This window comes from Haliotis rubra, unplaced genomic scaffold (genome assembly GCF_003918875.1).
Source record: "Haliotis rubra isolate DU_JTF1 unplaced genomic scaffold, ASM391887v1 Scf76, whole genome shotgun sequence".
NCBI lineage: Eukaryota > Metazoa > Mollusca > Gastropoda > Lepetellida > Haliotidae > Haliotis > Haliotis rubra.
Window position 1 is genome coordinate 606,049 of NW_025767479.1, and position 16,519 is coordinate 622,567.

At 40.3% G+C, this 16,519-nt stretch overlaps 1 protein-coding gene across 1 annotated transcript in view; it reads left to right on the forward strand.

The window, feature by feature from the left end:
- The window catches only part of LOC124260354 (tonsoku-like protein), a 43,150-nt gene extending 32,696 nt beyond the window's left edge, over positions 1 to 10,454 (forward strand). The window contains 7 exon segments of the mRNA XM_046694644.1: positions 3,577 to 3,655; positions 4,713 to 4,862; positions 5,260 to 5,426; positions 7,981 to 8,152; positions 8,241 to 8,413; positions 9,361 to 9,434; positions 9,703 to 10,454. Of these exon segments, the coding sequence (XP_046550600.1) occupies positions 3,577 to 3,655; positions 4,713 to 4,862; positions 5,260 to 5,426; positions 7,981 to 8,152; positions 8,241 to 8,413; positions 9,361 to 9,434; positions 9,703 to 10,060 (1,173 nt within the window). The 3' untranslated portion in view covers positions 10,061 to 10,454.
- The last annotated feature ends 6,065 nt before the right edge of the window (positions 10,455 to 16,519 follow it).

A 16,519-nucleotide genomic window follows, 5' to 3' on the forward strand; every position in this document is an offset into this window, starting at 1 on the left:
GGTGAAGGTCGGTTGAACAAGAGTAAACATAATCGACCAATCCTACCGATTACACTGTCAGTATTATGATGTATATTTTGCGTTTAGTTAGATGTTTTTTCATGAAACTGACTTCAGTATTTACATTAAGCCTTGTTCAATATCATATCATATCATGCATATAGGGTTTACTGTGTTTTATTCTTTGAAAGTTTTTGATTGTTTGAATAATATTTACATAAGAAATTGACACATTTAGTGCAGTACACTATATTCTAAACCTTTACACAAGTGTTAGAAGATCAAAAGTAGCCATAACTGCAACTACTTTAGTTCCTATGATGTACAATATTCAAGGCATTTGGACTAATATTGCAGTTTCATATGAACAGGTTAATGAACGGCGATATAATTCAACATTATAAGTAAAACTGATAATATTAATGAAAATGATTTATATATGTTATGAAATATATATGCACACATATTTAAAGGAATTGTCTTGTTCATTGCATATTTTTGTGTCGTTTTATAGACAAAACAATGATGTATATTGATTGGCCAGGTGCACGTTTGTCGGAAATGTGTTTTGATTCACTATCATTGTTTTCGATAATATAATCAATTCATATTCGATTAAATAATGTTGTGATGACAGGATATCAAACTCTAACCAGGGCTCCAGATAATTTTTCAACATCAGGAGTACGTACTCCTTATATTTTCAATATAGGAGTACTGGATAAACTTAAAGGTCACATGCAACGTAAAACACAAGTTTGCAGATTCTGATACCTTTCGGTATGGACTTACCCAAACAAATCATCAAAAATGCAAATTCAACTTATAAAGTTGAAAAACCCCGATGCCAAATCGAGTTCAAACGATTCACTAATTTTCCCCGACTTTTCGGGAAAACTGGTTTCAACAGCTGGGCTCGCGCCAGAGCATCGCGGCGCAGTGCAATAGGTTCAGCGCGAACTTGGAAGCCGGGTGTCTGGTGAATACTCGGTGAAGGCTTTGGTGTGAGCAATTTTCCAAATGTTTTGTTGATATCTCACAGGCTGAGCTTTTATATGTTATGACAGTAAATAAACTGTTTATATAATTTCATTTGTCTATTTCACCACACGCTCTTCTTACCGAGTCACTTTCTCAGTTCGATACTTAAAAGCAATGTCATTATTTAGCGTTGACAGAATTTCTAACTGTGATGTAGAAATGTCGTCACAGACAAAACTAAATGTCTTGTTTTATTGACACCCTGTGTCTGCCTGCCTGTCTGCTAATGACAATATTCAATACACAACTGCGCATCACTGACCACATGCAATTTGAACTTAACACCAATCAGGCTATACACCATAAACAAAACACATTGATTTATGGCCCGAGTTCGGTCTCTGTCACATTATGTAATTACACAGACAGGCAGGTGTGATACTTAAACACATGACATGTTATGATGTCTGTTGATTGCAAAATGTTATACACAAAAAATGAGCATGTATTTACAAAACCCAACATCTCTATATATACACACACAATGAGCCGTGAGGGCATCTGCAAATGAACCAGCTGTTACACTTGAGTGCACACCCACCCGCTCTGACTGGGTTCGGTATCCCGCTGCTTCGTTTCTTGGGAAGTAAAACCCAAGTACACAATATTGCACTTTTGATTTGCGCGCATTGTAGCTCATAATTTTGTTTATATGTTTTTTCATAACCAGCAATGTATATTATATGTCATGAATAAGTGATAATTGTGTTTTAATTATGTTTGATTTTGGTTGCATGTGACCTTTAAAGAGTACATTTTGAGTACTGAATGGAATGTAATGGCGTATCAGTAATCTTGTGTTTACGTTTCATATATGCACCACAACATTACTACTCTTGTGTAAACAGGTCAATAAACAATAAAACAACACTCTTTCATATAAATACGTCTGTAAATGATTCCAAGACCATATAGCATTGCTGTGGTGCATGTGTACGTTTTCTAAATTATTTCCTACTGTATATGGTGCATATGTTTTATCCAGACATACGCTGATAATGGGCCCTAATCTGGAGCCCTGTCTAACTATATTTATACAAAAATTGTTTAAAAATATACCTTGTATAAACCATGTCATGTCTTAATTTGGACAAATCTTACATCCATATTCTAATATATAGTTCCATATATAAAAAGCAATTATCTTTTTGCATCTTTAATTGCATACTTATGAAGAGAAGAAATAGCTACATAATCATAAACAAAGAAAGTTCTTATCCTAAACAAAATATTCGGTTGTTGTGAAATATTATTTTTCATTTACGTTAAATTGATGCCAAACAGGTGAGCGTGTTGCTCACAATAAGATACACGGTCAAACCGTCAAAATGTTGATATATTCAGGACACTATTTAAATGGAAAAATCAGTCATTTTATGTTTTTGTCTAAAGAGTGTTCAAATCTGACATAGAAGCCGAGACATTTTATACAATTAATGGACATTAGGTGGATATATCCTAATCAGCATACCAATGTTGTCTTTCCGATGTCGCAAAATGCATAAAACAAGCAATGACGTCAACTAAAATGTTGTATTATTTTCAGCAATTTCATTACATTTGAAGATATGGCTAGTACTCTGGTAATAACGATACTAAATTAGTCAAAATACATCTACACAAACAGGAGAATATGGGAATCTAAGAACTAACTTATATATTGGATAGGGCCATCCAAATCGCTATTACGTGATTTCACTTGTAGTATGTTGTCATCTTTTCTTATAAATTGTGAAACTACCAAAGTGTATCTGCTCACATTGGGGAACTTTGAATTGGAATAGTTTGGTTCACCGTGAACAAAAGATACTGAAAATATAGCGTTCGTATCCACAACAAATTCTCTCCATGTGGTCAGAGTTACATTGACCTAGTGTTAAGCATAACAGAGGTATGCCCCCTTATCATTATACGTGTTTGACCTCTCTGTCTTCGTTTGACGTCATAGAAGAAAATCCATTTTTGACATTTATTGCGAGTCATTTATAATGTTGAGCGTATAACGTTATGCATAAGCACATAAACCCAATTCATATACACTTATGTCGTTCAGATATCAGCTTGTATTTTCTTTGCTCACACTTTCCGTAAAGATGCCAAATTAAAAAAATCGTAGCACAGTGCTTTTATCGGTGCGCGATAAACAGCGGAGAAATTTACTGTTTTTTAACGCATAACAAAAATTTGGACAACGTTCAGCAAGGTCTTTTTCTCAACCACCGATGTAGTTGCACTTATATTTATACCAACGGATATGAAATTTAATGTTGTACATTTCTGTGTAATTTTATAGCCTTACGTAGATCCAGGACCATGCGAGCGCAATTCTCGTACAACGCTCACTTTTCAAACATTATGAAAAGGTGCGCCTGAAAAAAACTCGGCATCCAGGGGTTTAAGTATTCTAAAAAATACCCAGACAAGATGCAATGGTGTATCTAATTATCATTTTTTTTATAAGGATCTACTGTAGATGACACTGTGTGTGAAGTTATCCTGAAAGTACAGTAAGGTATTTTGTAACACTGTGTACAGGTGGATGCAATGGTGGACAGCTGGGACATGCAGCCTCTACACCAGAGATACAGACAGGCCTGCAGACTGACCAGGGCAGGTAGGAGGACATCGGTTAACATTATGTCTCCATGGAAACAAACTTCAGTTAACAGAACCTGTGAAGATCCGTGTTAGAATTGGTCTTCAGCAACCCATGCTTGTCATAAGAGGTGACTAACGAGGATCGGGGGGTCAGGGTTGCTGACTTGGTTGACACATGTCATCGTATCCCAATTCCGTAGATCAATGTTCATGTTTTTGATCCCTGGATTGCCTGGTCCAGACTCGATTATTTTCAAAACACTGCCATATAGCTGGAATATTGTTGAGTATGGCGTTAAACAACAAACAAACAAAGTATTTATAGTTTGGCTCAAAAGCGAACTGATAAATTGCAATCTAACTCGAAAACTCATAAACATATAACACTCAATAAAATGCCGATCATAATCAAATCATCAGACCAACTCTATAATCATTTAACACTCAGACAGGTGTACCAGAGCACATGCACAAGTGCCGATAAAGTTATTGAATCATTTACCTGTGCTGTGCTGTCTCCATCCTTTTTTGCACACCTGGCTGTTCCTCTCTTTGCATTCCTCCCTCGTAACAAATAGTGAACTGTGTAAATATTTTAATGATAGTTTGTTAAACAACTTTTTTAATTTTAGGACATACATTCTACAAAAGACTCACAGAGTTGGTCTGATGATTTGATTACGATCAGCGTTTCAATAAGTATTATATGTTTATTAGTTTTCAAGTTAGATTGCAAGTCATCAGTCCCATTTTGAGCCAAACCTACTATAACAGATATTGATATGGCCGAGATGTTTCTGACTCGATGGACTCGCTCATTGTTATTTGGGGCATTAGATTGGACTTCAGTTAGTCCAAGATTTTGTTTTTTGTATTTATTTTGAAATTTTCCCCCCTTTGCCCAGCTGAGCTTGAATTTTATATTCGTTTAACACTCTTGCCTTAGGGAGATGAAAAATTGTCTCAGTTTATGATGCTGAAGAGTTGTGTGATTATTTGTGAAAGTCTGTTGTATGTTTGTGTTCCAATGGAGAGTCAGAAGAGTTTGATTCTATTGTTTGTTTGTGTTCCAGTGGAGTATCGGAACATCGTCAGCCTACTGCAGTCATGTGACAGCACAGGCTGTCTATCTCTGCGGAGTCTGGCATTGAGGTCCACCCAGATACACCCTGTGTGTCGAGCCCTGGAGGGACAGAACAACATGAAGCACCTCGACTTTCAGAGTAAGTCAGTAGGAAGCCATTGACAGAAAGCCATGATTTGGGATTCACTGATGAAGATAAATATAAACAATCCTTGTGAATCTGATTCTAGGATATATATGACTTACCTGGAAGTCCTCCGATATACACCATTTAATGAACGTATGCTGCCTTTCATGGCAGCTGAAGCCTTGTGCAAAAACATGGGCCATGTGCCCATAACATGTTTTTTTTACTATTCAATCATGAATATTGTGAGAATATTGATATTGATAATTTCATAAACATAGCTGTAAAGAAATATTGTGATTTTCAGTTACTAGGCCATACTTGGTCAAGGAGACTTTCCTTGTTCAGACCAGTAACTTTTCTCCTTGGTATCAAGTGGTTTTGATTGAAAGTATACATACTGCTGTAGGCAATCGTCTTGGTGACAATGGAATGTCCACGCTGTCAAAGTCAGTATGTTCCCTGCCTGGTCTAACATATCTGAATCTGTGTGGGAATGACATCACCACAGTTGGATTGAAGACCTTCACCGACACACTGCAGGCAGGCCACCAGTCAGGCAGTAGGCCTCTACAGGTAGGTAGAAACTTGGGCTATACTGACTATAGGACTGGATGGGGAACATGGAAGTATGTCCATGGTGACACACTGCAGGCAGGCCACCAGTCGGGCAGTAAGCCTCTACAGGTAGGTAGAAACTCCGGCTATACTGACTACAGGACTGGATGGGGAACATGGTAGTATGTCCATGGTGACACACTGCAGGCAGGCCACCAGTCAGGCAGTAGGCCTCTACAGGTAGGTAGAAACTTGGGCTATACAGACTATAGGACTGGATGGGGAACATGGAAGTATGTCCATGGTGACACACTGCAGGCAGGCTGGCCGGCCACCAGTCAGGCAGTAGGCCTCTACAGGTAGGTGGAGTAGAAACTTGGGCTATACAGACTATAGGACTGGATGGGGAACATGGAAGTATGTCCATGGTGACACAGTGCAGGCAGGCCACCAGTCAGGCAGTAGGCCTCTACAGGTAGGTAGAAACTTGGGCTATACAGACTATAGGACTGGATGGGGAACATGGAAGTATGTCCATGGTGACACACTGCAGGCAGGCCACCAGTCAGGCAGTAGGCCTCTACAGGTAGGTAGAAACTTGGGCTATACAGACTATAGGACTGGATGGGGAACATGGAAGTATGTCCATGGTGACACAGTGCAGGCAGGCCACCAGTCAGGCAGTAGGCCTCTACAGGTAGGTAGAAACTTGGGCTATACAGACTATAGGACTGGATGGGGAACATGGAAGTATGTCCATGGTGACACAGTGCAGGCAGGGCCACCAGTCAGGCAGTAGGCCTCTACAGGTAGGTAGAAACTTGGGCTATACAGACTATAGGACTGGATGGGGAACATGGAAGTATGTCCATGGTGACACACTGCAGGCAGGCTGGCCGGCCACCAGTCAGGCAGTAGGCCTCTACAGGTAGGTAGAAACTTGGGCTATACAGACTATAGGACTGGATGGGGAACATGGAAGTATGTCCATGGTGACACAGTGCAGGCAGGCCACCAGTCAGGCAGTAGGCCTCTACAGGTAGGTAGAAACTTGGGCTATACAGACTATAGGACTGGATGGGGAACATGGAAGTATGTCCATGGTGACACAGTGCAGGCAGGCCACCAGTCAGGCAGTAGGCCTCTACAGGTAGGTAGAAACTTGGGCTATACTGACTATAGGACTGGATGGGGAACATGGAAGTATGTCCATGGTGACACACTGCAGGCAGGCCACCAGTCAGGCAGTAGGCCTCTACAGGTAGGTAGAAACTTGGGCTATACAGACTATAGGACTGGATGGGGAACATGGAAGTATGTCCATGGTGACACAGTGCAGGCAGGCCACCAGTCAGGCAGTAGGCCTCTACAGGTAGGTAGAAACTTGGGCTATACTGACTATAGGACTGGATGGGGAACATGGAAGTATGTCCATGGTGACACAGTGCAGGCAGGCCACCAGTCAGGCAGTAGGCCTCTACAGGTAGGTAGAAACTTGGGCTATACTGACTATAGGACTGGATGGGGAACATGGAAGTATGTCCATGGTGACACAGTGCAGGCAGGCCACCAGTCAGGCAGTAGGCCTCTACAGGTAGGTAGAAACTTGGGCTATACTGACTATAGGACTGGATGGGGAACATGGAAGTATGTCCATGGTGACACACTGCAGGCAGGCCACCAGTCAGGCAGTAGGCCTCTACAGGTAGGTAGAAACTTGGGCTATACTGACTATAGGACTGGATGGGGAACATGGAAGTATGTCCATGGTGACACAGTGCAGGCAGGCCACCAGTCAGGCAGTAGGCCTCTACAGGTAGGTAGAAACTTGGGCTATACTGACTATAGGACTGGATGGGGAACATGGAAGTATGTCATGTAATTACATGTATTATGTTTCCATAATGTTTCCTGTTTCCTGTCACAAATATTTAGAATTTTTACCTCCTGGGCAAGCACTATTTTAATTATGTGGTTTTATTATCATTGCAATATATCATATTTTGTGTGAGGTTTAAGGTACAAAACCTTCTGCTGCTTCTCTCAATTCATTATTTAGGTAAAAAAAGGTTATCAATGAATTATATACATGTTGTATGTGTCAAATTATATGTGGAAAACTGATAAAAGCTGTACTATTTGTTTAGTAGTTTAGTATTTAACATGTGCAGGTTTCATAAGTATACCACAATGTAGGAATATAGCTGCATGGTTTCAATGCAGAGGGGCGGTTTGGTAGCCTAATGGTTAAAGCGTTGGCTAGTCACTCCAAAGACCCGGGTTCGAATCCCCACATGGGTACAATGTGTGAAGCCCATTTCTGGTGTCCCCTGCCGTGATGTTGCTGGAATATTGCTTTTCTTATTCATCCCAGAAACATTGTAATGTCATGTTTCACTTATTTCTGGGTGATGGTTAGATTTCAAATATTGTGCTCATGCCAGTTATCCTATCTAATGGCCAAGGATTGTACTTCTTTCATTTCTTCACATATTCCATTGTAAATCATAATCAGGTCAAAATAATTCATGAGCATGTCTATCTGACAAGGCATTTTTTATCTCAATTTCAGTCACTTGTAACATTGGCATTCTCGCACAATCCCATTGGAGATAACTCTACCAACTGTATGGCAACCCTACTGAGTTGTCTCCCTTGTCTCACTGACCTCACATTGTCTGCTTGTCAGCTGACAGCGAAGTTCTTCTCTCAGCACAGACTGGCGCTTGCAGATGCCATGCAAGGTGGGTTCTCTCTGAATATATACCTAATGAGAGTCATGACATTAAGATGATTCAAAACAGATATAAAATTTATTAATTATGTTTTCAGCATCCAGTCTGCAGAAGCTGGACATATCCGAAAATCGACTTGGTTCTCTGGGCCTGGAGCAGCTGCTGAAGTGCCTCAATCACCAGCGGATGACAACCCTTGACCTGTCTGAGACACACGCTGGCACCAGCGTCAGTCATCTCACTCTTCATCTGCAGCAGTATCTAACTCAGGTATTCTGCCAGGTGTACTGTTCGTACATTCATGGACTGCCTCCGTGGTGTAGTGGTTAGAGCGTCCGCCCGGAGAGCGGAAGGTCGCGGGTTCGATCCCCGACAGCCTCATACCAAAAGACGTTAAAATATGGTACTTGTTGGTCTCTGCCTGGCGCTCGGCATTAATGGGTACAACAAGGACTGGTCGGCTCGGAGTCAGTATAATGTGTCTGAGTGGGGTATTCATGCTTCACTGCGGCATGGTATCTCAGTGGGCTAGCACTATAAAACCAGCCTAAGTCTGGGCTAGTACAAGCAGTCGGACATACACATACACATGCATGCACGTCGTCATATGAGCGAGATATTCTCAAGCACGACGTTAAACCCAATTTCACCTCACCTCACCTCGTACATTCATGATTCTAGGAATAGGTGGAGAATAACAATCAAGCTGCCTGCAACTTGAGATTATCTGTCCCCAGTGAAGAATTAGTTAAAACCTTGCATTTTTCAAAGGACTGAGAGCATTCACTTATGAGGAACAGATAATTTGTGTTTCTGAATTTTCAGTTTGTTCTATATATTGATCAAATTAATTAAAGGCGAGTGTAATTTCACCCTCCTAGAGAATGTTCATGGCACTATGGTATTTATACAGTGGTCAATGGAGCTTTGTGCACTTGATTTTCATGCTCAACTCCCTGGGGAGTATACAACCAAGGTTGCTAATGAGACACTAGAAAGTGAAAAGTTATTTCAACCTACTGGGATTGTAAACAATGTACTTGCCCTCAATGACACCATATGAGCTAAATGTGCTCCAGTGTAGGGAAGGTAGAAGCCCCAGAAACTCCATCTGGTGGAGGGTGCCTTTGCCCTAGTGCAACTATCCAAACCTGTATCTTACCTCCCTTGTTGGTGTTATGTGATGTGTGTTAAGTGATGTGTCGTTCTGCCTGCAGGCTGGATGTATTCTAGAGGATCTTCATTTCTCAGCCTGCCACCTCACAGCTGATGATGGTTACTTTGTTACCAGGTAATTGAACAACTGGATTTGTGAAACATCTTGACATTTATTCAGCTTAAGGCATAACCCTAGCTCATATTTGTGAGATCTTAACACCCTAAAATAATTTATTAGACTCATAATGTATGCTATTTGGTACCTAAACATTACTTTAAGTAACTCTCGTTCAAAATAATGAAAAATATTTTTGTTTGGTTCTGTGAAAATGCATGTAATCAACGATGAAACACTGTTTACTACTTAAAGTGAATTAGGAAGTGAATATACTGTATTTCAGAGTGCCATCACTCTACAAGGGTCTGAAGAGGCTGGACATATCCTGTAACACAAAGGTGGACAACAGTGTCATACAGGAACTCCTTCAAGAGTCTGTGAAAAATAACTGCTCCCTTGAGGAGATACTTGCTAAAGGTTGTGCAATAAGGTCTCCCTTAGATTCCAATTTTCTGGATGCAGTCAATGACAAGCTGAGCCACCCGCTGCATCCACTGCGTGGACTGGTTTTCACATGCTCCCATCTTGATAAGGTGGATGAAGAATGTCTCCATCAGATCTGGCTGGATCGATGGAAGGAACTAGCTAATATCGACATCGCAGGGGAATATGTCAGACTTGGTGTCCTAGATAGTTCCTAATGGAACTCACAATTAAAAGTTTGATTATGTATGAAAGTGATGAAATGCTCCTTGACTGTCCTCGCTGTAGTAATGGATGAGATAAGGTCTGTGACCTTTGGACATATGAGTATATGCTCATGCCTTTCAAAAGTGATCTTGATGTCTGTATTCACATGTTGGAGTTACAGTTATCCAAGCTAAAATGTAATGCTTGTACTGTATGGGACTTTGAGCCCATATATTTGGAGTGTATGACAGCTATTGAAAGTAGTACACAAACCTCAGGTAATTGTATGTATTTTGTGATTGATTCTGTGACAGCAAGAAATGGCCATCATTTCAATCAGCTCAAAGATTTGGTGTTTACTGTAAAGGCAAAAAACAGTATGTAAATAAAAACATATACATATTATTATGTTCTTTTCACTATTAGTGACTCGTGAAGATCTGTGTTAGAATTCGTCTTCAGCAACGCATGCTGGTTTCAGGATTCGACTAACGGGATCAGGTGGTCATGCTCGCTGACTTGGTTGTTGACACATGTCATCATATCCCAGTTGTGTAGATCGATGCTTATCATATTGATCACTGGACTGTCAGGTCCAGAATCAATTATTTACAGACCATCGCCATATAGCTGGAATATTGCTGAGTGTGGTGTTCAACAACAACCAACCACAACTAGTGATTAAGAGAACTGTACATGAAACAAAACACATCTTTATCCCTGTGTCGTCCTGGAAATATCCATGAGAACATGATTAACAAATTTAGACCCAAAACATTTTACATAATAGTTTACAAGACAAGGATATTGCCAACTTTCATGTTTGTTCTGTTTTATTTTATTTTTTAGATATTTTTAATTTTGACTTTTGTACATTTTGACCACAGTTCCAGTGGCTAATACTCAGCCATTTTAATTAAAAAACAGTAATACAATTTAGTGTGTGAGTATATTGTGGTGGGGCTCAACATATGTATTTTTGACATTAATATATTGGACTTTTACACTTTGACACTTATGTCAAATGCATATCCTTGTTTTGTAAACATCATTATCCCAGGAACAACAGAAACAATAATTGACATGCTTGTTCACATTGCTGGTTTAGTCTCACTTTGCCACCACTACACCAGCAGTGATCACACAGTAATTAATCTTGCTAAAAAGGCCTCTATCACACACCTACTATCTGTTTATTAAAAATTGCATGCTAGATGAAATTCATGTTGAAGTTTGGATTAATGTTTGATTTAGTTTCATGTGACAATCTCATTAACTGCCCTAGCTGATATTTATCAAAATAAGTTCTGTAAAATACATTCTGTTGTATCCTGGGAGTGGCCTCCCTTGTTTCTTAAACCTTCTGCAACAGGAATACACAGGTAAAGAATGGCATGTTATCATTGACCTATTTATTTCGTATAATAACCTGTGGATGTATAAATACCTATAAAGTGAAATAGCTATATATGTGTAGAACCTGAAAAAGAGTATACACTTGTACATTTCCTAGAAATCGAAAGTAAGTAAAATCTGTTCAATAAATCAAGCACTACTATCAAAACCAGTTATAATTCAAGAACATGATTTCTACATAACCAAAAAATAGTTGTTTAGAACTCGCTAGTCCAATTGAATGAAAAGTTTCTTGGTTCCATTTCTTCAATAATCTGCCATACATATCTGTCTTTGTCCTCCAGCATTTCGATGACTTCATCACAGTACTTTCCCTCACCTGCGGCGTCTATCTCAAGCTGTTGGACGTCTTCAAATGTCAAGGACATGTAGTTCTCCCACCCCTTCAGCAGAAGAGTCAGGGCACAGTTAAGGAGGCTTTCCTCCTGGACTTTTTCAAATACGGCTTTACACTCTGCCGTCCACAGGGCTTTGACGTCGTTCTCGCTCAGACATTCAGACTCGCCTAAGGTTGTAAGAGCCATACCCGTTTGTTCGACAGACGACCCGTCTTTCAAGCATTGGCAGCTGTCATTGTCCTTTAATTTACTTTTATCAGCACCATGTTTTAACTGGTTATTGTCATGTTTAGGGTTGTCCGTGCTCGCCTCATCTTCACGATTACTTATTTCCACTTGTTTTGGGAGTGATGAGTTTTGCATCTTGCCATCGTTAGGTATATGATCGACTAATGTCGGTGGTGGAGAATCTGTCGTTTTTGATGCCGTTGAAGTGCTTTTACGAATTTTAGAGTGGTGTGGATCAAGTGATGCAGCTGGTTTCCATGGCGTATCTGTGGTCATTGTGCTTTCTCTCTGTAGTAATTTTGGTCGTGACTGGATGACTTTAGAGGCATTTTCGCTTGTGATGGTGAGTATCTTCGCGGTGGACGAAAGAGCTTCGGGCGACTTCTTTGGGGCTTGTTTCTCGGGAATTGTCACAGGGTTCTGAAATTGCTCATCCACAGCAGATGACGTGATCAGTTCAGGACAACCTATCAGTGTGGTTGGGGTGATGTGTACAGGCCGACACTGGTTTCCTACGTCTCCTAATGGCTGATAGGCTATCATGTTTGTTGTGTGTACGAAGAAATCATGGATTAACTCGGCGTCCGGGATGGAAGAACAGCTTGATGTTTTACATGGTTCCTGTTCTTCCCCTTGATTGCTGGAAGTGTGGCTTAGATATGGGTGGTCCGTGTGCACAGTCTGCAACAAGGCTTTGGATGAGGCATTTTCCCAGTCGATGCTGTTGTCACTGGCGATGTCCTGGAACAAATCAAAGTCGGGGACGCTGCATGGTGACGAGATATCAGACTGATGTTCGCTGATGCCTCCTTGGGACAGGAGGGACAGCAGATCCTGAACAGAGCTCGTTGGTTGTTGGTCAGGTTCTTTGTTTGCAGAGACGGTGGGCGGTTGAGAGTGTGTCTCTTTGAAATCTTCATGGTGACTTTCAAATGTCTTGGAACTGTTCGGAAATAGATCTGATAGAATCTCAAGATAGATCTCGTTTTCGGTTTGATTGTCGCCCTCTCTGGCAATTTCTCTGGTTATGTCATCAGAGGTTTCCAGATTACTCCTGTCCATATTGTTCTCACTATCTCAGTTGATTTACCTCAGAACCTCACACCTTCGATTGAGGCAAGGTATCACATCTGTTTGACCCTTACCGGCTGGTGACGTCATCTTACTTTGACGTCATAAGCCATTACGTCATTCGAACGTCGCTATGGATGCTTGTGTATTGCATCATCCCACGTCGCGTTCTAGAGCACATCAGCGATGTAGTCAACATATATCGTTCAACGTATAATAATTTGAAATGTTTATGGCAAACACGTTGGGGATTTTCTTATTTGGCATGTTGACGTTTGTAAGGCATCGGTTTTTGTTTCTGATAGGTTTAAATTTTCGTTATTTTCGTTTGGTTTCATAGAACCTTTGGCAATGATCTTAATTCGAGCAGGTAGGTAGACTCTATTACAGTATAACATAATGTAACTTTTGGTACAGATTATCCTGATGCAGTTATTTAGCTGGCACGAATGATACTTATGAGTCCTTGTTATATACTAATATGGTATTGTGTAAACGTTTTATCCCACTTATCAGCCGCTCGAGCCAGGAAGCGAAACCTGAGTTCAATATTACACGCGGCGATTGAACTGAATACACGAGTATCAAAATTTGTTTCAGAGTGAAAAGACTGTCAACGTTTAAATAGTTATTGTAAAATCCTGACTTGCTCGAATTATAGGAATTGACATTCCGGAGGTTTAACAACCATCACCTAATTGCTTCAGGTTAGAATTTATCTTCAGTAACCCATGCTTGTCGTAAGAGGCGACTAACGGGATCGGGTGGTCAGTCTCGCTGAAGTGGTTGACACATGCCATTGTATCCCGATTGCGTAGATCGATGTTGATGCTGTTGACCACTGGATTTTCTGGTCCAGACCCGATTATTTACAGACCGCCGCCATATACTAGTAGTTGGAATATTGCTGAGTGCAATTCACTCACTCATTACTTTGCGCTCTCGTGATTGGCTGAAGGCCCTGACAAAGTGCATCCTAGTTTATCCAGTATGTATGTGGTATTGTGATAGAATACTATTAAGGAGGAGTCCAGATTGCACGAATACCAAACCCTGCAAGCCCTATGCATTAGGGCTCAGAGGAGGAAGACAATAGGAATATTTAACCTCTAGTGTTTCATGCATGCCTGATATATTCACACATGTCAAATCTAAATGTTAATAGTGCTATGGAATAATTTGGCTAATCGTGCGCAATATTGAACATAAATGTCCTCATTGAATATATAGAGTTTTACAAATGATTAAACAACTCGTATATTTATTTCAGTACTAAAATAAACACACGGTTGTCATCGGATTTGAAGCATTTCATATAATATGGCATCATTCCTTAGCGATGTTACATAGCGCTCCAGCCGTCGTATTACTGCCATATTTTACACAGACCACGATACCCTCAGTGCTAGGATCGCACACGAAAGAAGGAGGAACGTTTGTCATGAAGAAGCGTTCGTAAAATATGGACGTTACCACGATTCACTCGATTTCGCGTCTTAAAGCTCAAGGGTGAAGAAATACGCGTGCTCGGTGAATGAATTTCAATTTATCATCACTTGGAACCACTATTCTGAATTGAGAAAAGTTCATTCTTAAATATACTGCATGTACAACGAACTACTGCCCAGTATAGAAGTGTACTCATGTCTTGTAATGTAATGCACAAGACTGACCTGTGGACGATCAGTTCTGGCAATAAGAAGTTTTGCGATACGCGGGTATTACAAGAAAATCAACCACTCTGAAATTTGATAAACAGCCTCTGTCACCTTCATCCTCGTAAACTCGTTGTTCAGCTTCTATATCTTCAAATTCACAACAGACAATTTTTATGATAAAGGTTTGTTAACTATTGGGATGAATCTGTAAATGTTTACTCATCTGATATCGTCCAAGGTATGAGCGAGAACACTGTGTTATACAGCGACATTGAACACTATTCCAGTTATGTCACAGCAAGCAAACCAATGGCTACATGCACAGCAACGCAACACGCTATGAAGACGCCATGTCACGCAGTCAATCATCTTAGTTGCTAAACTGGATCACCCCGTTTTCGCACCCGGCTACAAACACAAGGTACTTGGGAACTGTTCTGACCCGGAATCCCTATTCGCTTATGACATCGATTAAATCATCGATTAAACTATAACTGAACTTGTTGGAATATACATATATAAATAAACAGTGTTAGGTAATAACCCTTACAGGGGTGAAGATCCGGGTTAGAGTTTGTCTTCAACAACCCATGCTTGTCGTAAGAGGCGACAAACGGGATCGGGGTGGTCAGGCTCGATGACTTGGTTGTCATCGTATGCCAATTGATCATGCTGTTGATCACTGGATTGTCTGGTCCAGACTCGATTATTTACTGACCTCCGCCATATAGCTGGTATATTGCTGAGTGCGGCGTAAAACAACACCAACCAAAACAACTATAGAGATATCTCGCTGAGTTTTAAAGCATCTTCATGTCAAACGGGTTAATTGTCTGTGGTCAGTCCGTCGTAAACCTTTATACAATGTTATGTATCCTTTACAATTGGCAGGCAACCTATATGCTGAATGATTAAGCTGTGACGTGATATGAACTGATCAGGGAATACATGGCGGACAAATTGTCGGTCATTTTACTACTTGAATGTAGACTAGGGGTGGGTATTGCAGAGAATTTTCATATTGCGATGCGAAAGCATATATTGCGATATGTATTGCAATATATTGCAAGAATTATTTTTGAAAAAAAACTACTTATAATCGAGTTAATGCTTGATTTATATAGCAAAAACACAACAAATCACTGTGCTTGATTAAGCTTTAATAAAAAACTTTTAATCATGACAAAATAAATAATATTTGGCACAAATGAAACAAGGAAAAGAACAATCAACACAGTGGTTACTAGTTTGAACTAGTTTTTCCACTCTCCAAAAAAGCCCTGAGATTATGGACAGCACCTTGACCTGGTCAGGACATATCAGATTACAGGTCATTAATGAGTATATATTTAAAACATTCAGATCCAGAACATTTGGGAACAAAACGTAAGAACACAACTTCAAACCGAACCTAAACTTGACTTCCGGTGTGAAAAACGGAAATATCCGAAGACTTCCGAGTGTTACGTAGTTTCCCGAATGCATGTCGAAATACCGGTTTTCGATCAGCGTATCGCAATACGTATCGATTTTATGTTAAAACCGGTAAATACCGGTAAACCGGTTTTATTGCGCAGCCTTAATGTAGACCTTCGAAAAATGTTCGATTACTCGGCTGCGTCACAGGAAAGGATGTTGAAATATGGTACTTTTTGTTATCTTGCCTTGTACTCCGTGTTAAATGCATTAAACAAGGACTAGTCGGTTCGGGGACAGTAAAATGTGTCTGAGTAAGGGTATGGCACGGTATCTTGTTTGG